Source organism: Tachysurus fulvidraco, chromosome 5, assembly GCF_022655615.1.
Source record: "Tachysurus fulvidraco isolate hzauxx_2018 chromosome 5, HZAU_PFXX_2.0, whole genome shotgun sequence".
In the NCBI taxonomy this organism is placed as follows: domain Eukaryota; kingdom Metazoa; phylum Chordata; class Actinopteri; order Siluriformes; family Bagridae; genus Tachysurus; species Tachysurus fulvidraco.
In genome coordinates, this window is record NC_062522.1 from 24,447,033 (window position 1) to 24,472,176 (window position 25,144).

The 25,144-nt window shown below is 38.1% G+C and overlaps 2 protein-coding genes across 6 annotated transcripts in view; one reads left to right on the plus strand and one right to left on the minus strand.

Annotated features, from left to right (window-relative positions):
- The window catches only part of matn4 (matrilin 4), a 63,382-nt gene that overhangs the window by 16,589 nt on the left and 21,649 nt on the right, over positions 1–25,144 (minus strand). Inside the window, exon 1 of one of the 4 annotated variants that reach the window (XM_027146965.2) lies at positions 3,464–3,916. The exons of 1 other annotated variant lie outside the window; for it this stretch is intronic. The gene's annotated coding sequence lies outside the window, so the exon portion shown is untranslated. Of the gene's footprint in view, positions 1–3,463; positions 3,917–25,144 lie in introns of those variants that run through there. 2 more of the 4 variants (XM_047814205.1, XM_027146967.2) reach the window with 2 other exon arrangements.
- On the plus strand, positions 1,290–16,491 carry rbpjl (recombination signal binding protein for immunoglobulin kappa J region-like). Of its 2 annotated transcripts, none has more exons than XM_027146968.2 (12): positions 1,290–1,501; positions 3,396–3,513; positions 5,721–5,855; positions 6,055–6,125; positions 6,265–6,380; positions 7,022–7,196; positions 8,407–8,544; positions 9,149–9,261; positions 11,455–11,595; positions 13,152–13,307; positions 14,878–14,981; positions 15,549–16,491. In XM_027146968.2, exons 1-12 carry the CDS (start codon positions 1,468–1,470, stop codon positions 15,820–15,822), a joined length of 1,575 nt encoding a protein of 524 aa, XP_027002769.2. In that variant the 5' UTR covers positions 1,290–1,467; the 3' UTR covers positions 15,823–16,491. The 2 variants fall into 2 exon arrangements, with proteins under 2 accessions (XP_027002769.2, XP_047670164.1); XM_047814208.1 differs by having other exon boundaries at positions 6,271–6,380.

Sequence of the window (25,144 nt, forward strand, 5' to 3'; positions counted from 1 at the left end):
GCAGTGTTGTTTTAGGACTTGGCATATTCCACAAGTTCCATATAGGAGGTTTTAATAGCAAACATAAAAAGGCTAACTTTAGCATTTTTATGTTTGCCATTAATACCCCCCTATATGGAATTTGTAATTGAACTATAGCTTTGATTATAATCCTCATCAGCAAACTCTAAACTTAAATTGGATGTAGAAAGTGAGTGGGAAATGTACTTTTAAACGTGTAGTTTTAAATGTACTTTTAAACGTGTAGTTTTAAATGTACTTTTAAATGTGTAGTTATCTACATATTTCATATGCAGTCTTTGAGACCTTCTGCTGTGCTTTTCCTTCTACTTTATATATACAGTGTGATGAGGTAAAAGGTTGTGTAACTGTTTGCTTTTGTGCTCCCTTTGGGATTCCACTGAACCACACTAGTCTTTTCAACATCACCAGACTTTTTTCCATTATGTCTGACTGATACAAAGAGCCCCTGTGTGTGTGTATGTGTGTGAATACGTGTGTGCTTCATGTCAAGATAACATCCCTGAGTAATTAAGAGATACTCAGCCATGCACATAGACATTCTATTCATAGAAGGTTGCGTGTGTAAAAACTGTTTATTTTCGAATAAAATATTTGGTATTTTTATTCAAATTGTCTTTAAACCCTACAACAGTTTTCAAGTAAACCTTTTTGGGAAGGTAAAAACCCTTTTAGTATCCATATAAGTCTTATAAACAAGTGTCTTCCTTGGTCATGCTGAGAAAACTAAATAACACACATACATATAAGGTGCTATTACACAAACAAAAATTCTCATCTGAGGATCTTGGAAGATGCAGGTTAAGAAACTAACAGCATACATTTGCTGAAAATTGCTCATGTTAGCCCAGTCATTGGGAATAAAAGTGATTACACAACTTTCACCTCACAGGAATATTAAATTATTGTAAATCCACTTTAAGAATGCTGTTTGTTACAATCATAATGGATATGAAAATACTTTTATACTGTTATAATACTGTTATAAGAATGGTACTTAATTTTTCCATTCTACTCTACTTGGAAACTTATGTCTAAGCAATAAAATCTAAATTATACATATAAAGTAACTCTTATCAAAATGAATTCTTCATTCAGGCGATGTCCATGTTTATATTCTGTAGAGTCCTTGTATTTACTTGTTTCAGATACTATTTGTAAAGCAAACTGGGGGCATGAGAACTGCACACCTGGATGCAGGTTATTATCTCTCAAAACAAATGTACACAGGGGTTGGCACACACTGGCCAGAGTTCAACACCAATGCCACAACAGCAGGTAATAAAGACTCTTACAGTATAAGTCTCATGAATATACAGTACCATCTACTCATAGCAGATAGGTCAGAAAAATGGGTGTAATTAAGTGCAGAACTGTATACAGTACAGTATAAAGTGGGGGAAAAGAGCACAACAATATACATGAAGAAAACTGCGACTGGGAGTCATGCAGGAACAAAATGAAGCTCAAAGAGAAGTTGGTGAGTGAAGTATTCCATGGCTGGACTGCTATCTATATCACATAAAATAGACATGAACTTCCCAGAAGATAAAAAAGAGAATAATTTTGTAAAGATTTTAATTAATTTAATTAAATTCCTATTAAACAGGATGAGCAAACATACATTAGCTTACATTAAATTACATAAATATATATAAGTGTAAATGTATATAATGTGACAAATACTTACTAAGAAATACAACAAAATTGCTAATACCTGATAATATATAAAATTCTGTTTTATTTTTACACAAACTTTTATGTCTTTCTATCTGCACATTTTAAAGTTTTTCTACCTGCACATTTTTCCAACAAAAAAGACACACAAAAAAAACACTAATACTTGTCCTGAAAACCTGGTCTTTGTCCTTAACTTCTTGGTTGATTTAACTTTTTGTTGATTAGTCAACTTTCTGGACTAATAAGCAAAATTAATTTTGACTTTCATACAAATTAAGCTGTAAGAAAAAGCTATGACCACTGTGTTTAATGCAAAAACTTCAAAAAGTTGACATTTTTTCATTTTTAATTTACATTTGCAAACGTGAGACCAAGAAAACAGATTTTTTTTTTTATTGTTAATGAGCAAAATAATAATTCTAAAAATATATGAAGTGATGAAATTGAATGGCTTTTTACTCAAAGGACTACTGATAAGTAAATGAAAGCACTCTTTCTCCATGTATGATCATGTGTACATCAAGCCCAGCAGAATAACCGCAGGAGAGGCACTCACATTACACACATTATGCTCAGCTAAAACTGGGGCACCGGCAAAGGAAAAGGGGGTCTCACTACAGAAGAGGGTTTTACCAGAGAATTTGAGAGCTATGTTTCTATTACTTAGGGATGACGGACAGGTACATAGTAGCTGTAGGTTAAGAAACAGCAACTTCTTGTTTGAGGGTAATTGGAAGCAGATGTTGGCTACTGTTTGCAATTTATACCGTGGCTTTGTCTCCAGCAAGCCATTGCACACCCAATACAGCTGAGAAATGTTATTAGTTAAATGTTATTAGTAGTAATAAGGGAGGACCATGAGTAGTACTATGGAGGACATTTTTATCTAGTAGCTAGTAGCTATCTATCTAGTAGCAAGCAAATGATCAAGAGTGTATATTTGTGAATCTTAAAACATTTTCCATTTAAAAAAAATTATTCACTGCAAAACACATTTGAGATTAAAATAAGTTTAGTCACTTTAAACTTTCCTCTGCTAGATAATTAAATAACCTAGTAAATGGCCATTAGTCCATTATCCTTACATGCTTCATCAATGTATTTCCAGACATGATATAGTGCAGCTTAGGCTATTCTAGCCACAAATAATAATAATAAAAATAATAATAAATGAGATCATTTTTAAGCATACTCTAATCTAATAAGAATCAGTCCCTGTTTTCTTTGTGTGACTTTCAATTTTATTTTTAAATAGGGAATTCCTCTATGTAAGCAGCCTTTCATTCCTAAAAACAAGCGTGAATTGAACGAAATTAACTCTGCGACTAGGGGATTATTTTAGATTTAGAAATACAAAATTTTAACTTAAATGATTATGTAAATAATAAAGCGTGTTGTACCACTTCATTCATAAATTGGTGGAACAAAAGCGTCCAGGACTAGCGTGCATTTAAGCTAAAGTAAGCGCAGAAATCGCAGCTATTATGCAACATTTACAAACATTTTACAGTTTAAATACAATTGGATATTGTTATTCAGATATTACCCACAATTACAAACGAGCCAAACTATTAAGCGATTTACAAAAACTGTCAACTGATCAAAAGCAATCCCCTACCAACGAGTATTTGTTTGTTATAACGTACATATCCATATTCCTTATATAAAAATAAAATAAAAGTCTTTCTTTTCAGGGCTACAGAGTAAGAATTTTGTTGTGTCCGCGCACGTGTACGGAGCTGAAGCATCAGCCCTCACTCACCTTGGCGAAGTGCAGGGAGGAAATGAGACGCAGCCAGCGAGATGGGACAGGTAGACTAATCACACAACGCTCTCACTTCCCCTCTCTCAGTTATACACTGCTGTGTTTCCTTTCCCTCGGTTGTACACTGCTGTGTTGTCTGGAGAGTCCTGACGCGATTGGACACTATCCCCTCTTTTTCAGGCTGAGCCAAAATGACTGAAAACGATGAAGAGACTACTCAGAACGCTATAATAATAGAGTCCATTCATAACCTATAGCAAAGAAACAGAATGGATTTGCAAGACATCGGTTTGGGATTAAATGCGTGGGGCAGGTTATGTGGACCCACCCCCTCTGAAACCTTTCTTCTTCTTCTCCTTCTTCTTCTTTTCTCTCTGTCTAAATACTGTATGCTTAAAAACATTACTTGTTGGGTGATTCAATTTTCAAGACGTATAGATGTGTGTTTTTTAAGCTTTGGTATTTTTTTTATATACAATCTCTCTCTCTCTCTCTCTCTCTCTCTCTCTCTCTCTCTCTCTCTCTCTCTCACACACACACACACACACACACACACACACACACACACACACACACACACACACACACACACACACTCACACACACACACGCACATAGACACACACACACACTCCTGGTCCGGCTCAAATCAGATGCCTATTTGTCCAAAGCTGTGCAGTACATGCTGGATTGTTATCAGTGATATACTAACATAAGTCAAGTAATTTACAAGGAAGCACAAAAGTAATGAAATTCACAATAAAGTAATCTGTAATACAGGAATTCATGTAAATCAAGTTTCAGATTGGTGAAGATCTGATCTAGCCTGTGATGTACAATATACTGTATACCCCTGACTCCGTTCGCCGTGTTTTCAGGGTGTGTTGCCCATGACCGTTGGCAAGCACCAGGCCTTCTTCCTCCAAGAGGAACTTCTTTCGGTCCTGAGGAAAGGGGCCATAGTATATGTTCTCCTCACAGAGTGTGATTCCAGGTTTTATAGCCAATATTACATTGCTCACAAGAAGGACCGGGTCCGATTTTGGACCTGCGAGCTCTACTGTACTCTGAAGACCTACAAGTTCAAGATGCTCACAGTCAAAGTTATTGTGTCCCAGATCAAGTCTGAGGACTCAAAGATGCTTATTTTGAGATAGACATTTTGCCAGAGAACAGGAAGTTCCTCAGATTCGTTTTGGGGGCAAAGCGTACCAATATTGTCTTCTTATTTTGGGGCTAGCCCTTTCACCATGCACATTTAAGTGCATGGATGTTGCCCTGGCACCACTGCATCTTCAGGGCATCCATGTACTGAATTACCTGGACAACTGGCTCGTTCTGGCTCAGTCAAAGACTATGGCGTCCAGTCATCAAGATGCTGTGCTTGGCCATACAAGGTCGCTAGGACACAGATTGCACCAGGAAAAGTGTTTGCTTTTTCCTTCTCAAAGAACCACCTTTCTGAAGGTAGTTTGATACTCTACCACAATGTGGGTATGTCCTCTGAAGTGGAGGCTTTTTTACCTCTGGTGCGAGGAACACTGTCAAGATACAGTTCACTGCTCGAACAGTACAGTGCTGGAGTTACTGCAGTCTTGCTTTTCTCTGGGCCTGTCCCCATCTACTTTTAAGGTGTACGTGGCCGTCATCGCTGCGAGCCACAAACCTGTCCTCGGGGCCTCCTTTGGTAGCAACCTCTGGCTTCTCGCTTTCTGCGTGGCGTCAGGCAGCTGAGACTTTCCTGCAGACAACAACCTTTCATGGTACCTCTCTCTGGTACTGGAAGGGCTACTGGAAGCCCCCTTTAAGCCCATGGAGTCAGCCTCTGAGAAGTTTCTTACCTGAAGACGGCACCCCAGGGCAGGATGTCCCTAAGGTGCCCTGGATGGCGGGTTGTCCAGTCATCCTGCAGGCCTACTGTCCTCCACCCCATGAGTTGGCGGAGCAGGAGAGGCTGCATTTGCTTTGCCCAGTAAGAGCCTTGAAAACATGTCCACCGCTCAAGCTCGTGGTGTAACTCCTCCTCCCTGTTTGTCTGATTTGGGGCCTGAAAACAGGGGTAATTCGGGTTCCAAGCAGCACCTGACGCACTGGGTAGTGGAGGCCATTACTCAGACCAATGAGGCACGTGGTCTTGCCTCTCCTCTTGGCATAAATGCTCACTCCACTAGGGATATCACCTTGTCCAGTGCCATAATTAATATTAATATGCTCAAACAAAAATAATTTACTGTATAATTCTCTACATCCATAGGGTGGATCAAAGTTTTGCTTTAATGCCAAGAATAAGCAGAGAGTCTGTGACACAATACCTTCAGTACAGACCTGACCAATCAGTGCTCATTCTCCATGCCAGAGTGGCTCAGAAATCTTATGGAAATGAGAAACGGTAAGACAAAATAGAATTAGACATCCTTAATTGACTTTTTCAAATTTTTGTGTATGTTGCTACATTATTTTTCAGTGGAATTTGTTTTAAACAGAGTAGGTATGTGGCCATGTTATATCAGAAAAAATAAAGATAGTTAAGGTCAAGTGCAGGAAAGTATATAATTTTGGTATTTAGCAATTTGGTGATTGTACAACAGATTTTTCTGTCCTCCTCCTTGTGTTTACCTCTGTGGAGATGGATGGAATCAAAGAAAAGAACATCTCAAAGGTTTGTGAGGCACACACTTCTACGGTTTATTCATGATTGCAATTTTAGCTTATATCATGAGTGAAATATGTTGAATTTAGCAAGACTGTATTATAAACACAGAATGGAATGATTGCATAACAATTATCTCTGTCCCAAGCATCAGGTCTTGGTGAATCTAGTTGTCGTGTGTGGGGATATATGGGTCTGGATGGCTCCCCTGGGACACAAGCAGACAAATTCAAGCTGAGCTTTGAAGAACAAACAGAAAGAAGGGTACAACAATACTTTAGACCCCAGCTTAAACATATGGATTAAACAACAGGAGCTCCAGCTAGAAAGATTTGTATTAAAGGATCTGCTATATTAAAGGAACTAGTTCAAACTACAATTCATCTTACTTTTTGCTGTGTATGCATTTCACTGATGTTCCTCCTTAGATGTTAATTGAAATGTGGAAATGTTTAACAGCTCCAAAAAGCAACTTACTTATTTTTGTTGAATTACATGATACACACTGATAATATGATAATTATCTTGCTTTCATGCAGATTTAGTTTTGGTCTGATCATTTTAGGCACATTGTTGCCTCTAAACTATTCTTCCTCATATCTGACCCTACTAATATTTCATATTTTGTGCTTTCCCAAACAAATTTGAGTGTCATTTGGCAGGGTGTCTACCGCTGGTCTATCTTTTTTCCTCTCTATTTGAAACCTCCAAAATGCATCCTTATTTAAGTTAATGGTATAAATCTAATAATATTTTGATTCAGTATGCATGTACAAAATATATTAATAATTTTAGTTAATATTCAGTTCACTATTCCAGGACCACCATCATAGGCCTGCTATATTTTAAATGAGTAAGTAAATTTACTTGTGAGAAATGAATATTGCTTGTCTGATGCTTTTTAGATGTTTGCCTGCGCCAAAACCCTGTATATCTCAGATACAGATAAACGGAAACACTTCCGCTTGCTGCTTAGTCTGTTTCAAAGTGGAGGGCAGGAGATCGGATCTTTCCAAAGTGGACTTATTAAAGTCATCTCCAAACCATCACAGAAAAGACAATCCATGAAGAATGCAGATTGTGAGTTGCTTGATTGTATCATACGGTGAATAGGAGTAGGTTCTGGCCACATCTACAGTGGTTTGAAAGTGAGAAAAATTTTAATCTGATAAGGTTTCAAATATAGTGATTCACATAACACTGATAGAAAATTTCATTTTAATGGATGAATTGTTTTATATATTAATATGCTCTTACTTAAAACCTCCATTCATACAAAATTATATTCATTTTAGTTCAATGCTTTTCTTCTCTGCTGGTCATCAAATGATTACTTGGCCTGCCTGTGTATTTTCACCCATTTTTTTTACTGACATTCATATTTCCCCAATTATTTGACCCTCTTTCTTAGTGGAAAAGATTATATCCAAATATAAAAATACAAAAAATATAACAATAATATAAAACAATAATATATCCAAAAATAACAATAAATAACAACTAAAGAAAAATTGACCAGCAGATTTTGACAAATCCTTAACATCACCAAAATCAGAATCTAGGTATCTCTGCCTTCATAACTTAAGGAAAACATTTAACTATTTTAAATATTCTTATATTCTTTTAAGCCTAGTTCTTACCAGAGTGTATAACTTTGCCTTGGCTTGCAATGAACTAGCATCCCTTCAGGCTTCAAGGTTCCATATCCACCACAACTCTGACAAGGTTAAAGTCGTTACTAAAAGTGAGTTAGTGAGTGAGTGAGTGAGTGAGTGAGTGAGTGAGTGAGTGAGTGAGTGAGTGAGTGAGTGAGTGAGTGACTGGTGTTTTGCCTACACTCTGTTTAATTATTACTGGTCATGAATGGTTTACTTATAAATTTTCCAATTTAAATTATGCCTATTTGTTTCTATGCTATATAAAGATTAATGTAACTCCAACTCTTAGGACCTTGTTCTATAAAGTAGTAGAACCCTATCCAGCACCCAAGGAAGTTAAGCATTTGACCTTTGGTCATTTGCTCCTAAAACATACGGTTAAGGTCAATTTCTATTGACATTGGCAGTCTTGTCCTGCAAGAAGATCTCAGAACAAAACAAAGAAGTGCTGTAAATGTCTCAGTGGTGGCAACGTGACGTTGAATTCCTCACCCTCTGGTGGGAAAGAGACACAATGAGATGAATTTGTGACTAATAAAACAGAAGGTTGACTATGTCAGTCATTGCTGTTGGCATGTGCCTGTGTGTTGGTATATTTAACTTTGCTTAGGTCTCTCTATATGTGTTTTCAGTATGTATCCCATCGGGTTCAAGAGTGTCATTGTTTAATCGCCTGAGGTCTCAGACAGTCAGTACACGTTACCTTGCTGTGGAGGGTGGAGCTTTTGTGGCTAGTGCCAGACAATGGACTGCTTTTACTGTCATCCTAGGTCAGATTTTATCACTTTCTTTCTTTCCATAAGATCACTGGTAATGTGGAGATGCACTAATTAGCTTTAGTATATAGTTATAGTTACTGTATATATTATGCAGTGGTGGACAAATCTCAGCACAACATACTCATAATTCAGATTATTGACACATACAGTCAGAAAAACAGCTTATCATTCCATAAACAAACTTATTTTCCACTAACCTATTGCATGTGACCAATGCAAAATCTACCCAAGTCTCACAATGAATAAAAATTATAATAATGTTAACAAGGCTATATTGAAAAGCTTTCAAAAAAATCTAAATCCTAGTGTGGTTAGACATAAATTTCATAATAACAATAATACATAATAACAAGATGAATGAAAGGGATGCAAGAAAAAAAGCCATCCTGCAGAAAAAGATGTGTTTAGGAAAATAGAAATTTGCCAATATTGTTTAATTCCTATTGTTTCTTTTATATTTATATTTGGGGTTTTTTTCTACAATGTACATATTATTCTAATATGTAAAACATATAAAAGTGTATTTTGCAAAAATTTGCATTGTTATATAAGGCCAAAATTGATCATCTATCCTTCTGTTTTTGTCTCTCTGAAGTGGAGGATCAGCAGACTGACCGCAGTGATTACTCTTTGTGTGAAAGTTATATCTGTTACGGCGCTGTGGTTCAGCTGGTGTGCACAATTTCAGGAGTTGCACTGCCACCCATGGTATATACTTCAGTTCTCACTTTTATAGATTTTCATTGTTTGTTTTTTAGACGAATCAAACCTAAGGACAATAAAGTAAGTGAACTACTTACAAAGTGAACCAATATAAAAAATGACAAATTTTCATAAAATATGCTTATTACACTTATAAGACACCTTACTGGCCATTTCTGCAATTGTAACTGAAGATGCACATGCATCAAACCAAAAAAGCAACTAATTACTGTGCTATTTACTTGTTGAACTAATAGGGCGTAGTTTTGAATGCAGCATTTCGCAGTAGGTGTCAGGAATTTGGGGAGTCTTCAACAATAAAATACAGACCCAAGTGCAGGGATAACGTTAAAGGGGTTTATTTAGGGGAAAAAAACAAAGGGCTAGAGACACTAGGAAACTGGAAACACAAAACATGGGAACACAGAAACAGGAACACTGGGACACAAACACAAGAACACAAACACAATGACTCAGCAAAAAAACAGACACAAGACAACTGGTATAAATGGGGTGACAATTATTAAAACACAAGGAACAGGTGTGCAGAGACAGGAACGGATAAGGTAAGGACGGGACTAACAAATGTGATACAAAAAACAAAGGCACATGGCACAGATAAACAAATTAGCTTAACCAAACAAGCAGTCCTATATTTTATATGGGTAAAAACAGTGGCCCATCTGGCCTGATGCCACAGAAGTGAATGCAGGCTATTATAGAACCAGTGAATAATAGCTTGCTGCATTTGGTGCTGCAAAGAAGAGCCTGGGCTGACTCCTATACACCTCTGAATACTCCTGCAATGGGCATGTAACCATCAAGATTGAACCAACGAGAAATGAAAAGTTTGCCTGGTATCATGTTCTTTTTTATCATGAGGATTGCCAGGTGTTTGTGCATCATTCAACCAGGGAAATTTGGCACCAGGATGCACTATAGGAAGAAGGAAAAATGTTCTGTTGGGAAACCATTTCTGCTGACGTGATTGTGAATGGTTATTTGACATGTACCATTTACCTTAAACATTATTGCAGACCAAGTACACCCCTTAATGGCAACTATATTTCATGTCGCTTGCTGGACAGTCATACATGAATAGAGAGCTGAAGAATCAAAGCAATGGCAATATAGTAATCATTAGTAACTAGTCATTTTAAGTAATTAACAATATTTATTAATTATTAAAAGAGACGAGGGTTTGCTAATGTTAAATGAAGTATGTTGTGCAGGTTAAAAGAGCAAAAAGTGGCAAGCTTTGTCTTAAGTTGTATTTTAAAAACGTGTACAGAATCAGCATCCCTGACATACATGGGTAAGCTATTCCAAAGTGTAGGTGCTACTGCCGCAAATGCACGATCCCCTTTCCAGCTTAATTTGGTCCTTGGAATTTTAAGTAAATTTTGAGTTGTTAATCTCAATGTTCTTCCCATTTGATGTTCAGTTATCAAATCTGATGGTAAGATGGTGCAAGGCCATGCAGAGATTTATATACTAATAAAAGTAAGTTAAAATCAGCAATTGTGTGCTGCAAAAAGGAATAGAACTAAAAGAACTAGAAGATGATAGGAGTTGATCATCATGTGGATGTGGGTATGTGGTAGCTCAGTGGTTAGGGTGTTCGACAACTGATCGGAAGGTCATTGGTTCGAATCCCAGGTTCACCAAGCCACCACTGCTGGGCCCCTGAGCAAGGCCCTTAACCCTCAATTGCTCAGGTGTATAAACTGAAATAAAAGCTTGTCATTAGAATAACCTCTACTCTTTTGGGAAGGCTTTCCAATAACCTTTGAAATGTGACTGTACAGGTTTGTAGCCACAATGCATTAGTATGTAGTCACAAAGCATTGGTGAGGTCAGGCACTGAATGTTAAGCAAGAAAGACTTGAAGGTTTGAAGTCAGTTTTTCAATCCATTACAACCTCTTTAGAGATGTAGCTGTGTGCACAGTGGCATTGGCTGGCTGGAACATGTCTGGTATAGGGCCATTAGTTCTAAAAAAGGAAAATGTTAAACTACAGCAAACTAAGACATCCTATACACTTGTGTGCTTTGAACTTTATCGCAATAGTTTGGGAATGGATAACGTATGGTCTTTATGGTCAGGTGTCCATAAATATTTGGCCATAAAATATAAGTATGAAGTATTGAACCTGTAACTTATAGTGTATACAATTCACATTTTTTCTTTTTTAAAAGGTGATTCGTAAGGTGAATAAGCAACATGCATGCCTGGACATAGATGAGCCAGTGTCCCAGCTTCATAAATGTGCATTTCAACTCAGAAACAGCACGCACATGTACCTCTGCCTCTCCAATGAAAAAATCTTACAGTACCAGGTGAAAAGACACTCAGAATGCACAAGAGTTATGAAACACTCAAATAGAAGTTGCACTTCTAAAAAGTATTTTATTTTGATGTACTAGAATCACTAGTTAAGTAATGAAACACAGATAAATGTCAGGGATCTTTAGCAGAAAAATAAAATATATCAAAGTATGTTTAACTTAGATTTATTTATTTACAGTAACATATCATTATCAGACTTATGACCGTAGATATATAACATCCTTTCCCCCCAAACAAGTGTAACCAGGAAGGGCTATGTTAAATGAACAGAGCAGTCTCAGTTGCTGAATCAGTTAATTCAGCTGATTTTCTGACAAGTTATCAATTCCCATAGAAAGCCACTAAGACTCCCCTTCCAGGGTCTATAATGCCTGTGACCAGGAAGGGCTGTGTTAAATGAACAGAGCAGTCTCAGTTGCTGAATCAGTTAATTCAGCTCATTTTCTGACAAGTTATCATTTCGCATAGAAAGCCATTAAAACTCCCCTTCCAGGGCCTATAATGCCTTTATTTATCAGTTGACACTGGACGTGGGACTTTCAAACAGTGACCTTTTGGTTTAGACTGTGAATCAGAGTTTGGCAGCAAAGCTTTCCTTGTTGGCATCAACATTGCTGTCCTCTCAGTTCAGGAGATGATATAGTCAGCGACTATGTTTTTTTATGTTTAGTTCCCAGGTTATGATCACATATATGCTAGCATGAACACTCACCCATGCTGTTAGAACAAAGCAAAAGACTAACTAGTTGGTTAGATGTTGGAAGGTGTAAAATACTCTGAAAGACATAGTCAAGATAGAGACCAAAAGGATGGTAGAATTAAAGTTAAGTAGTGCTTAAGGTGGAGAAAGTATAGTGTTGTACAGTAAGGTATAAACAGCAATGTTATAGAGAAAAGGCCTGGCTTAAAGCTAATGGGTGCCACATAGTCCCATAATTTTCTTAATTTATGAAAAAAGGATGTGAGAAATAAATAAAAATTGCATTTATTAAGGCAGCGATGAGAGAATGTCTATTAAGCAAGGCAAAGAAGGGGACAGTTGGATAATAGATATTACATATAATGTGATGTCCACAAGGTCTCTTCACTGCCGGCAGTTAGGAAGAGAGATATAGAACTACTAAACTAAAATATACGACTCTGCTCAGGTAAATTTTAACAGCTTTAGCATGAATTTTTTTTTTTTTTTTTACATATTTATTAATATCTTACAATACCACAAGCTGTATAACAACATATAGCATCTGCTGCTTGATGATTGCTGTTAATTTTACAGCACCTAACCTATATAAATACAACAAATCTCTAAAACAGAAAATATCTCAGTTAAGTGTGAAAAGAGAATATCATTAGCAATTTCCTTGAAATACAGTTATCCACAAAATATACATCTTTTAAATTCATTTCTAATAATACTTTTAAATTATAGTACTGTACCAAAAATTTGCATGTTCCTCTTGTACATACTGTACATATATAGGCTTTTCTGTATACAGTACATATGGTGCAGTGATGCAATGTTTCTTTTATTTCCATGCTTCTATAGGCTTCTCCATGTCCAAAAGAGAGCAGTCGTGAGTTGTTAAATGATGGTTCATGTTGGACTATCACTGGTACAGAGGTTGTTGAGTACACCTTCAGTGAAAGCCTGACCAGTAGGCCGACAGTCATCAGCCCCATCCCTATCATTAATGGACTGGAGGTCAGACATATAAAGTTTCTGTTACCCTTGATAAAAATGAAGGAAACATTTCAGTTGTTTTTTTTTTTGGTAAAATTATTTGGGGTTACTATATCCTGTATACTACAAAGACAAAAGTTCAGAGCGATTAATGAATTGATTGTAAATAAAATATGTATTAATGATGTAGTTCAACAACTAAATTGTGCATTTAAATAACTTAAACGCAGTAATAAATACACTAACAAATTACAGTCCACTGTAGTTGACTAGCGGACTAAAGTTGAATTTACCTGTATCACTTTCAATTGGTTTCAATATCCCCTTATACTGTAGCACTTAAATATAATTGAAATGGACTAATTTTGCTAACTCAGTACACTTTTACAGAATCCCATTCTCCAATTAAATACCTGGCCTTTTTTATACAATCACTTCAAAATCTCTCTCCTTGCATAACACTATCAGTGATTTATTGCTTTTATTCCCTAATTACTAGTCAGTGTGACTTCATTTTCATGTACTTTTGATTCTAATTTTGCCTTCTGACTTATGTTTTTCTTTATCCTAAAAATCTTGTAAAATTTTGAGACAAGGAAAATAATTTTTTTACTGGTTGCGATCATCTGAGTTAGTAATTACTGATGCTTGTTACATTAGTTAACATTAGTTACAGTTTTCTGTAAGTTTCTATTTTCATATCACTGGGGAGCTCTCAATGACTTTCCAATAACAAATAATTTTGCTAAATGACAATAAAGTGTCTGGGTATTTCTCTTATAGTACATATTTTTTAGCATATAATTATTAATTAGTACTTTCTGATTGAGCTGTATGTGCTCAAGTACAATATATAGGCAAGCAGGCTATCATTGCCCACAATTATCCTAATGGGTTATTATATATAGTTGTATCTTGTGTATCTAGAATTTTTCTGTGTAGCTAGAAATTCATTAAAATAAGATATTTAGCTAGCTAATACACACACCAACCTATTGAATTCCAAACAGAATTTGCTTGGCCAACTAAATTTCTTTATCCAATGTAACTAATAAATGTAGTAAAGATTTCCATGTTTTCAGATAAGTTGTGTCAAATGTTGTGTCATGTAAAATACTTTGTAAGGTAATAAAGAGTTAATCAATAACTTTACAGAGTAATATTCTTCATGAATACTTTCATTCAAAAGGAATTATTATTACAGTGACAATAGCTTTACTCAATTCAGGGTGTTTTTTTCTCTTTTTTCACTAATGCATAAACTACATATCTGCTATATCTATTTATTGAAGCTACTGAGTGTTTTCAGCACAGGACTTTTCACCAAACTCACAATGTCCAATTCTTAGGAATACTTGGTTTTACTGTGGTTTGTTTTAAACCCATTCAATTGCTCAACCAAAAAGCTTAATAAAAATAAGAAATTGATATAAAAAAATAAATGACCCACATGGCTAATACCTTTGGCAAGGTAGAGTAGTACATTTTAATGTCATATCAACAGACAAACAGCATAAATGTCTAGATTTTACAGTATATCACCTTCAATTGTTCATATTTAACTTCCTTGTATTCACATTTTGTGTTTTAGCTAAATGGAGGAGGTCATGTGGCCATGTTAGAGCTCCATGGAGAAAATTTCTGTCCTTACCTAAAGGTCTGGTTTGGAAACATGGAAGCTGAAACTATGTTCAGGTAAAGACTTTGGTTACAGTTTCTATTCAGTTAAGTTTTCTGCCAAAATTGTAATATATTTTATTTACTATGAGGAGCTGCCCTTATTTGAGAGAAAAAATAAGTTAGCAAGCAACATTGAACAAGTAGTTTTCTACTTTTAATTAATTGGATACTTTCAGTGTATCTGCTTCCCAACAGAAATAAATGATAAAAGGTTTTGCCATTTGAGTCAGACATGTACGAATGTTGAAGTAATAAGAACCTGCATCCTTAAATTATACTCAGTACACACATCATCAAAGGTAAACTAGAAGTATATTATTTACTACACATGGTGAAGGTACATATTTAACTCAGAAATAATTAGAAAGAGCAAGTAATAATATACAGTATTAGGTGTGTCACATATTCTGAAATGAGATTAAAGTAAACCATTAAAGACATTTTGACTTTTGCAATGTGATTTAACTGCCTCATGTATATTAGGTTTGGCAGTTGTATTTTTTTTTTTTTTTTGACTTATGAAAATATCTATATGTATATCTATAATAACACAGCAGCATTGTTCTTCTGTCTTCCTGTCAGGAGTCCAAGGTCTTTGCTGTGTGTCGTGCCTGATATTTCAGTGTTTAGTAAAGAGTGGCGATGGTACAGGCAGCCCATCACAGTCCCTTTGTCTCTGATACGATTGGATGGGATGATCTACAGAAGCTCTTTTACATTCACTTACACACCAGAGCAAAGCTCTTCCTTTCAGCCATGTCCTACCACTGAGAAAACTGCCAACTCAGACACACTCATTGACACCATACACCAGGAGTTCACTAGAACCAATTTTCACCTGTTCCTGCAGAGTTGACAGATTGATGGTAAGATACATAAATAAAGGAACAACTTACCATGTTGCCAATATCCTGGATTTGTGTGTAAACACCAAAAAGATAACACACCAATGACACACTATTCTCAAGAACAAATAAGCTGCATTGACATCAGGAAATTAAATCTTAGCAAATGGAAAAACATTGAATCTACTCAAATTTAACTAAGGCAGATGTGACACTACTTTAATTTTGACCATTGTTTAATTCTTGTGATATCCGTTTATTCTTGATTTAAATTTGTTGTTGCCAGGTCTTTTAATAAAAAGCATCCATTGCAACGGCTGCTGTCTTTCCTGCCTAATAATTTTAAGCCTATTTCTATTTTTATTCACTTCTTACTTTAAAAAACTTCTTCACTTCTTTAAAGTCTTGTTCTACTGGCAGAAACAATTTGTAAAAAGAAAAAAAGTATCTGGCAATAAGAAATATTAAAGCTTGAAATCATTCAAAATGACTAAAAATATGTTTAGTAGTCCAATATCTATCTTATTGTAATCTTATAATAAAAGTAATCTCTGATCATGCCTATTGAATGTGGAGACCTTCACTAATGCCTATTTAATTAGATTCTGAGAATCTCAGACTCAGACACTCAGAATCATAATGTCTATTAAACTTCAAGAATCTATGATTTCAAAATGCCTATTGACTCGAAAATTATGTTGGTTGTCAATTCCCACTGAACTCCAAGATTAACTCAGTCTAGAAGTTACTTTTAGAATAGCTAACTTACAGTACAGTCAAACTACCCTTTTCATCTAACTATTTATGATAGAAAGCAACTGTGATATTAGTGAAGCATGTCGTAAATGTCAGTATTGGCCAATCCAAAAGCAATGCCGGATCCTCCCATTAACGGAGGTCCACTTTGAAAAAAAAACTAGGATGGAATTCATCAAGCCATTAGACTGAATTGCACAAGGTGTCAGGAACAGCTTGGACTTCCCTGTCTGAACACTATTGGGATGTTTTGTCTTGTGCCATGTGATCTCTTTTTGTTTTGTGTATCACCTGTGTTTGCCCCATCCTTAACCTGTTCCCGCCTCTACACACCTGTTCCTTCTGTTTCAGTGATTGTTCTCCTTATTTACACCAGTTGTCATAGATCTGTTGTTTTTGCTGAGTCCTTGTCTCTTAGTTTGTTGTCCTTGGTTTGTTGTTGGTGGTGGTGATGGATGGGTCTGAATTTTATCTGCTAAAACACCCCGTTCCCTGACACAAGGACATAACTTTATTAGTTATAGTGGACTATACAATGTGATACCCAGAAGCAGTACCACAAAACACAGTGCTGCATGGTCCCAAAAGAGATCCTGACTGACCAGCGTCATGATGCGAGAATAAAAGCGGACCCAAACGCAGGATGGCAAAAATAACAGGGTTTAATAACGAAAAACATGAAACATAACACAGACTAAACCAGACAAAGACAACAGTTGATTCCGCGCTGCACAAGGCAACACGGCACAGTTAAATAAAAAAAGACAATGAGACACAATTAGGAACAGGTGTGTAGAAGGGGAGGGGCAGACAAAAGGTGGGGCAAACATGTGACGAGGAACGTAAACAAAGGCACATGGCCAAATGTCCGGGCTGAGTCCTGACAGAGCCCCCCAAGGAGCAGCTCCCAACACACCAACCCGTCTTGATAGTCCCGACGGGGTCCGGATCGGGGGAGCAAGGCACACGGCGAGGCAGGTGGGGGGAGCAAGGCACACGGCGAGGCAGGTGGGGGAGCAAGGCACGCGGGGGCGCAGCCAGAGGGGAACAAACGACGACCACAGCCGAGCAGGGGGAACGAGCTACGACCACAGCCGAGCAGGGGGAACGAGCTACGACCACAGCCGAGCAGGGGGAACGAGCTACGACCACAGCCGAGCAGGGGGAACGAGCTACGACCACAGCCGAGCAGGGGGAACGAGCTACGACCACAGCCGAGCAGGGGGAACGAGCTACGACCACAGCCGAGCAGGGGGAACGAGCTACGACCACGGCCGAGCAGGGGGAACGAGCTACGACCACAGCCGAGCAGGGGGAACGAGCTACGACCACAGCCGCGCAAGGAGGGCCGAACGTGGCCCCGAATCACCACGGCCAGGCCCACCTCTCAGACACCAGGAACAGGGAGGGAGGGAGGAAAAATCCTCCATTAAACAGAAAATCCACGGGGCAAAACATGGGCCTGCAACACCCCCCACAAACAGGAAATGGGGCAACGTCCTTCACGGAAACCAAATGTGAAGTGACGCCCCCCCCCTCCGGACAAATGCGGGGCGATGTCACAGGACACCGAAAAAACAAAACAAAACTCGGGCTGGCGACATGGCCCGCAACCCGGAAGTGAGGCGGTGCCCCCCGCGGAGAAACCGGAAGCGGAGCAGCGTCCCTCACCGAAAAAATTTGGACCGATGTCACCAAAACCCGTGAAGTCCAGGGGAAAAATAAAATAAAAAATGCTCCCACGATAAGCTGGTACGAGCTACTGCATTGTCCCAAAAGAGATCCTGACTGACCAGTGTCATGACGCAAGAATAAAAGCGGACCCAAAGCAGGATGGCAAAAATAACAGGGTTTAATAACGAAAAACATGAAACATAACACAGACTAAACCAGACAAAGACAAAGATTCCGCGCTGCACAAGGCAACACGGCACAGTTAAATACAAAAGACAATGAGACACGATTAGGAACAGGTGTGGAGACAGGGAGGGGCAGACGAAGGTGGGGCAGACATGTGACGAGGAACGTAAACAAAGGCACATGGCCAAATGTCCGGGCTGAGTCCTGACAGCCAGACACAAGCTTTCTGAGAGTAAGTACAGCACAGTGTTCTTTGGATCATACATGCATCCCTTCTTTCTCTAAAATGATAAGCTGGATGATTAGAGTTTAAGTTTTGTTTATACTTTTGTTCAAAAAAACATTCTGATGTGTCAAAATTTAGATCAATTTTCTTTGGTTCACAGTGACTCCAAAACCCAAGGATAAACATACAGAAAAAGGAAGAAGCAAGAAAAATAATAAAAATAAATGTCCATAGTAATTCCCCTGAAAAAGTTCACTAATTCACTGATCTGTCCCAGATTTAGCATACAATTTCAACACCTAGTGTTAACAATCCTAAATTAGGAATAAGTTATCTCATTCAGATGAGCTTCCCACCTAGAAGTGATTTGGTAATTAAAGTTTTGAATGTTGAAAGTATTTTCATATGCATCCTGTGAATCCTCCGGCTCCACCTGCTTCATCCTCTGACTGTTGAAGACTTCACAAACTTACTATGAGAAGATTTCTCACTTCTTCCCTGACTGCACCTATATTTCACAGCAAGGATTCCCCTACTTCTCAATTGCCACATTTATCAACTGTAGCATGGTGCAGCAAAAGAGATTCTACAAGTCATCTGGTCCAATCCTACCACCTGCCCACTGGATCCAATCCCTTCTACTATGCTTCAGACCATCTCACAAGACATCCTGCTTTTCATACAGTGCCTTGCAAAAGTATTCATACCAACTGGACTTTTTCACATTTTGACATGTTACAACCACAAACAAAAATGTATTTTATTAGGATTTTATGTGATAGACCAACACAAAGTGGCACATAATTGTGAAATGGAAGGAAAATGATAAATAGTGTCCAGATTTTTTTTACATATAAATATCTGAAAAGTGTGGCATGCATTTATTCGGCCCCACTGAGTCAATACTTTGTAGAACCACCTTTCGCTGCAATTACAGCTGCAAGTCTTTTGGGGTATGTCTCTACCAGCTTTGCACAACTAAAGAGTGAAATTTTTGCCCATTCTTCTTTGCAAACAAGCTCAGTCAGATTGGAGTGCGAGCGTCTGCGATTTTCAAGTCTTGCCACAGATTCTCGATTGGATTTAGGTCTGGACTGGGCCATTCTAACACAAGAATATACTTTGATCTGAACCTGGCTGGACTGTATGTTTAGGGTCAATGTCTTGCTGATCCGCTGCCCCAGTCTCAAGTCTTTTGCAGACTCTAACAGGTTTTCATCTAAGATTGCCCTGTATTTAGCTCCATCCATCTTCCCATCAACTCTGACCAGCTACCCTGTCCCTGTTGTAGAAAAGCATCCCCACAACATGATGCAACATGACCCATCAGGTTTCACAGATGGTGTGTTCAAGGTGATGTGCAGTGTTAGGTTTCTGCCACACATAACGTTTTGAATTTTGGCCAAAAAGTTACATTTTGGTCTCGTCTGACCAGAGCACCTTCTTCCACCGTTCTTCTGCAGCTCCTCCAGAGTTACCATGGACTTCTTGGCTGCTTCTCTGATTAATGCTCCCCTTGCACGGCCTGTCAGTTTAGGTGGACATCCATGTCTTGGTAGGCTTGCAGTTGATCCATACTCTTTCCATTTCCGGATGATGGATTGTACAGTGCTCCGTGAGATGTTCAAAAAGATGCTTGGGATATTAATTTATAACCTTCTTTAAACTTTATCCCTGACCTGTCTGGTGTGTTCTTTGGTCTTCATGGTGCAGTTTGTTCACTAATGTTCTCTAACACACTTCTGAGGGATTCACAGAACAGCTGTATTATACTGAGATTAAATTACACACAAGGTGCACTCTATTTACTAATTAGGTGACTTCTGAAGGCAGTTGGTTTCACTGGATTTTAGTTAGGGGTATCAGAGAAGGGGGGGGGCTGAATACAAATGCACACCACACCTTTCAGATATTTAATTGTAAAAAAAAAAAAAAAAACATTTGGAAACCATTTATAATTTTCATTTTACTTCACAATTATGTGGCACTTTCTTTTGGTCTATTTCATAAAATCCCAATAAAATACATTTTTCCTTGTTGTTGTAACATGTCAATATGTGGAAAAGTTCAGTGGGTATGAATACTTTTGGAAGGTGCTGTATAGCATCTATTCAGGTACCAACTACCTTCAAGACAGCAAAGGTTATTCCCATCCTGAAGAAACCTGCTCTGGATCTAGACATAAGCAACTACAGAGTTTTTCATTGCCATAATCACCTAAGGCTTGCTAATTCGGGATAGACATTAGAAATAAATAGTCATTTAAACTCCAATTTTCATTATGTTTGATTATGTAAAGCTGTCAATGTCAATGTCACTTAATAAAGGTGCTATACAAATGAATTTAATTGAACAGATTATTTATAATCAATTGTCTGTCTATGTCTTGCAGAACAACCTCCCAATCTGGCTTCAAAGCAGCACATTCCACAAAGATTGCCTTTTTGGCTGTCTGTGAGACACTACATTCTGCTGATCAGCCAAGCTGTCATCTGTTGTACTCCTCAACCTTTCATCAGCATTTGACCCAGTCAACCACAAGACTCTCTTGTCCACTCTCAAAGGTCTTGGAATTTATGGACCATCATTGGAATGGTTTGCGTCCTACCTGGAAGGTCCCTCATATCAGGTAACAAGGAGGGGACTGGTGTGCCCAGGGTCCAGTACTTGTTCCTCTTTTATTCTCTTTTTATACTCACTCTCTTGTCAAAGTTATGTCCTCAAATGGGTTCTCTTACCACTGCTATGCTGATGACCCTTAACTTATCTTCTTCTTGCTTCCCCCAGCATCTGCTCGGATCTCAGCATGTCTGCTGAACATATCATTAACATCGATGACAGCTCATCACTGAAACTTAATCCAAACAAAACTGAACTTCTGGTCATCCCAGGTGTTTTATCCCCAGGTCAGGATCATGCAATATTCCTACAAAACAATCTGCCCTTCAGCCACTTTGCAACCTTGGGTTAACCATGGTCAATCAACTGTCCTTTTCCTTGCATGTTGCCAATGTGACACGCTCATGTCCATTTATTCTCTACAACAACAGAAGTATCTGGCCATTGTTATCCACACAGGCTACTCAGGTGCTTGTTCAGTCTCTTGTAACTTTAATACTGGACTGGTGCATATCTCTGTTGGCAGGTCTACCTATGAATGCAATTCGTGCTCTGCAAATGATCCAGTCACCCTACGCACACACCACTCCACTGTTGCACTCCCTCCACTGGTTTCCAGTAATTGCACACAGCATATTCAAAAAATGGACCAGCACCCTTTCATCCCATATTTCTTGTCACTTCTTTGTGGCAAGAACTTTGTCAAAAGGGGTCAAAACGATGTCTTTGAGTAAATACCTACTTCTGCCTGACACACAAAAACTAACATTTCTTTCCTTGTTTGTTTTTATGTATTGCTAAAAAAAAAAAAAATAAAAATGGAGTGTGTCCCCAACAAAGTTTTAGGTTGATAGTACAGTATCCTTAGTCTCAAAGCACTTCTATACATTCTGCAAAATCCTGTAAATATAGGTTAAAATCAAACCTTTATTCATTACCATATGAATCATTCATAAGAATTGATGAACATGGTCATGGATGTTTGTGGGAGTTTTTTTTTTCATCTCTAGAAGTTATTTTTCAGACAGTTCCAGACTGACAAAAGTGCAAATTTTTCTATATTTTCTAACCTGGTTCTAGATAAGAGGTCACTCCTCCCAAAACACAGCCAATTTTGCTTTCTTGGACTACTATAGCCTCAGGTGGCTGTGGCATCACTCACAAAGTGTAAAAACTCAATATCTGAAAGATAGAGCTTGAAAACGACATTTCTTATCATATTCCTTTCTGTCTTGTACACTTCAAAGTACTTATTCTCTGCAACTGACTTTACATGGAGAAAATAAAGCATATATAAGAAAGCACATATGGTTAAGCTTTTCACTGTTTTACCAACATTTAACCACCAACAGTGTGTTACATAGCATATTTATAAAATAATAATGCAGTGATTCTTTTTTGTAGTAAAAAATTTAACTTATTTAATCTGAGCAGTGTTAAGGGGACATGCACCTGGAATGTCTGCGATTCCTTTCCCTTAGATCTCAGAACTTCTATACTTTTCACATAAAAGGCTTTTGTTCATGGTATCTCTGTGTTCCGCTTATACATCACCACTCCCTTACACCAACAAGCGAACAGTGAATTAAGCTCATGATTGACATGGATTCCTAGGCCCAAATGATTAGGGAAAATCTAGTCTAATTTCTGACACTGAAAGATGTCTGAAACATATTTTTCACTAGAGATGTCAAAGAATTGTCAAAGTAAATTTTGTTTGAAAAGGTTACACATGAGTTATGAGTGAAAATGTTTCTATACCTAGTCGATTCATTTTTCTTGCTGACTGAACAATCATATTTGGACAATTTGAAATGTTTGCTTTCAGGCTAAGAACTTGATAGGATTGAAAAAAGATGAAGGTAGAAATGGCTTAGACATTACAGGTATAATCACATTGAAAATACAAAACTGAAAAGTACTTAATTAGATTTTTACAGACATATGGGTAAGTAAATAAATAAATAATATGCCAAGCATACCATTTCTTTTCTTTTTTTTTAAATAAAAGCCAAATTTTTTTCTAATAACAAAGGATGTATGGAGGTTTTAACAGAAAATCTCAAATCAATTGATGATTTGATAAAAGGATAATACCTTTGTGTTTTGATTTTAATTACACATGAAATAACTAAATTGAAAACAATTTAGTATTGCAAACATCTGTATTTAAGTATTTAATTGCAATCTTTTTGAATTGGAATGGGGATCATAAAAGCAGGGAAACACTGGGGGGGTGAAAATTGTCTCTGGCAGACAGTGTTCTTACAGGGTACACTAACAAGGTATGCTTTGATTGCCAGCCCCAGTGGTGAAGTTGTGTCTGAAGCTCTGTGTGAAATCATGCTGATTTATTGGCTTGTGTAAGTCATGTAAAGAAGCAGAATGCACCAGCAAGACCATGAAAGGGCATCTACATTACTTCATCTTCTACTTGTCTGAAGCCCAGAGTGTGGTCAGCTTTTCAGGGAACTGGGTAACATACTGTAGCAACTCAACACTGTGGAGGGCTGAACGCAGACAAGGAGGCATCAGTGGAGTATCAAATAACAAACAAAGGACCTTTATTCCACAACAGAAAGATGAGCTTTCAGCAATCAGGCAACCAAAAGGGCTTTTACCATGAATGAGCTAGCAGAGTAACATCAGAAAAGAACCAACAATTAGAGAAGAGTTCACTCTGCGTTCTTGGCCAGTGGTGGCAGCTCTCAGCCAAGCAGCAGCAGGCCGGGATTGACCCAGAGTCAGGCAGTGTTCAGCAACGGAAGTACATTGGGTTCCCTTCATCGATTGTTCCACCGCTGGAAGCTGAAAAACAGTACCTGCTTAAAAGCACAGATGTGCTGATGTGCTGCTTTCTCTTGGAGGGGGAGGAGTTTGTGGCTGTCCTCTGATTGGCCAGCGAATTTTTGCCAGGCTTTTTTCCAACTCTGTCCCGCTGCCATGTACTCACTGTCTGTTTACAACAATCGTGGTGCTGAATTGCTGCTGTGGTTTACCGCGGTAGTAGCCCAAGGAGTGAGATGAGATGAGATTAGATTAGATTTAATTACATTGGATTACATTAGATTACATAAGATTAGATTAGATTAGATTAGATTTTGCTTTACAAGTACAAGGCAATGAAATAAAGTTTTTTATCTAACCAGAAATGCAATAAGTTGCAAGTGTAAAGATAAAAGCAGCAAGTGCAGATATAATGTTGTTGGGAGATGCTGGTGCATGCCAAACCATCACAATACATAACCTGGTGTAGTTCCCTTTCGAGGAGGGGAGCTGATACTATGGGAATACCAATACCAATGCCACCACATGTCAGGAAATGTCTGTCCCAGAGGTCATGAAAGGGTATGAAGGAGCCAAGAGCAGAGCACCATTAGACCTGTATGATCTAGGACCCAGGAGTGGGGTCCAGGTCCAGGATTTAGAACCTGATAAGGGTGTGCATAGAGGACCAACCCACCACAGTAGGGTATCCTGGAGGCAAACATATACCACATATACCTCAATGGTCTGCAGGAATAAAGGGGGTGTCCTTCAAAAAAGTCTTGCGATGATAACGCCCCTAGAGTTGGACCCAAGGTTAGAAAATGGGGTCTGTCCACATAAGAAGGGTACGAAGCTCATGCCACCTAACCCTTGTGACCCTGAAGGGTGTCTGCAAGTGTGAAAAAGGTAAGGGTCTTATGTAGCAGACCCAAAGGAATAGCTTTGGCTATTATCGCCATGAGACTACCTCGCTGCCTCAGTAAATGCGGGACGCGACCCATGAGGCGAAGGCACTTGGCTGGAGAATACTTCCTTTTACAGAGAGGAAAAGTTTCACAGTGAATGCAGTCGGCTCCCTCGAGAGCCACACATGCACATCTAAC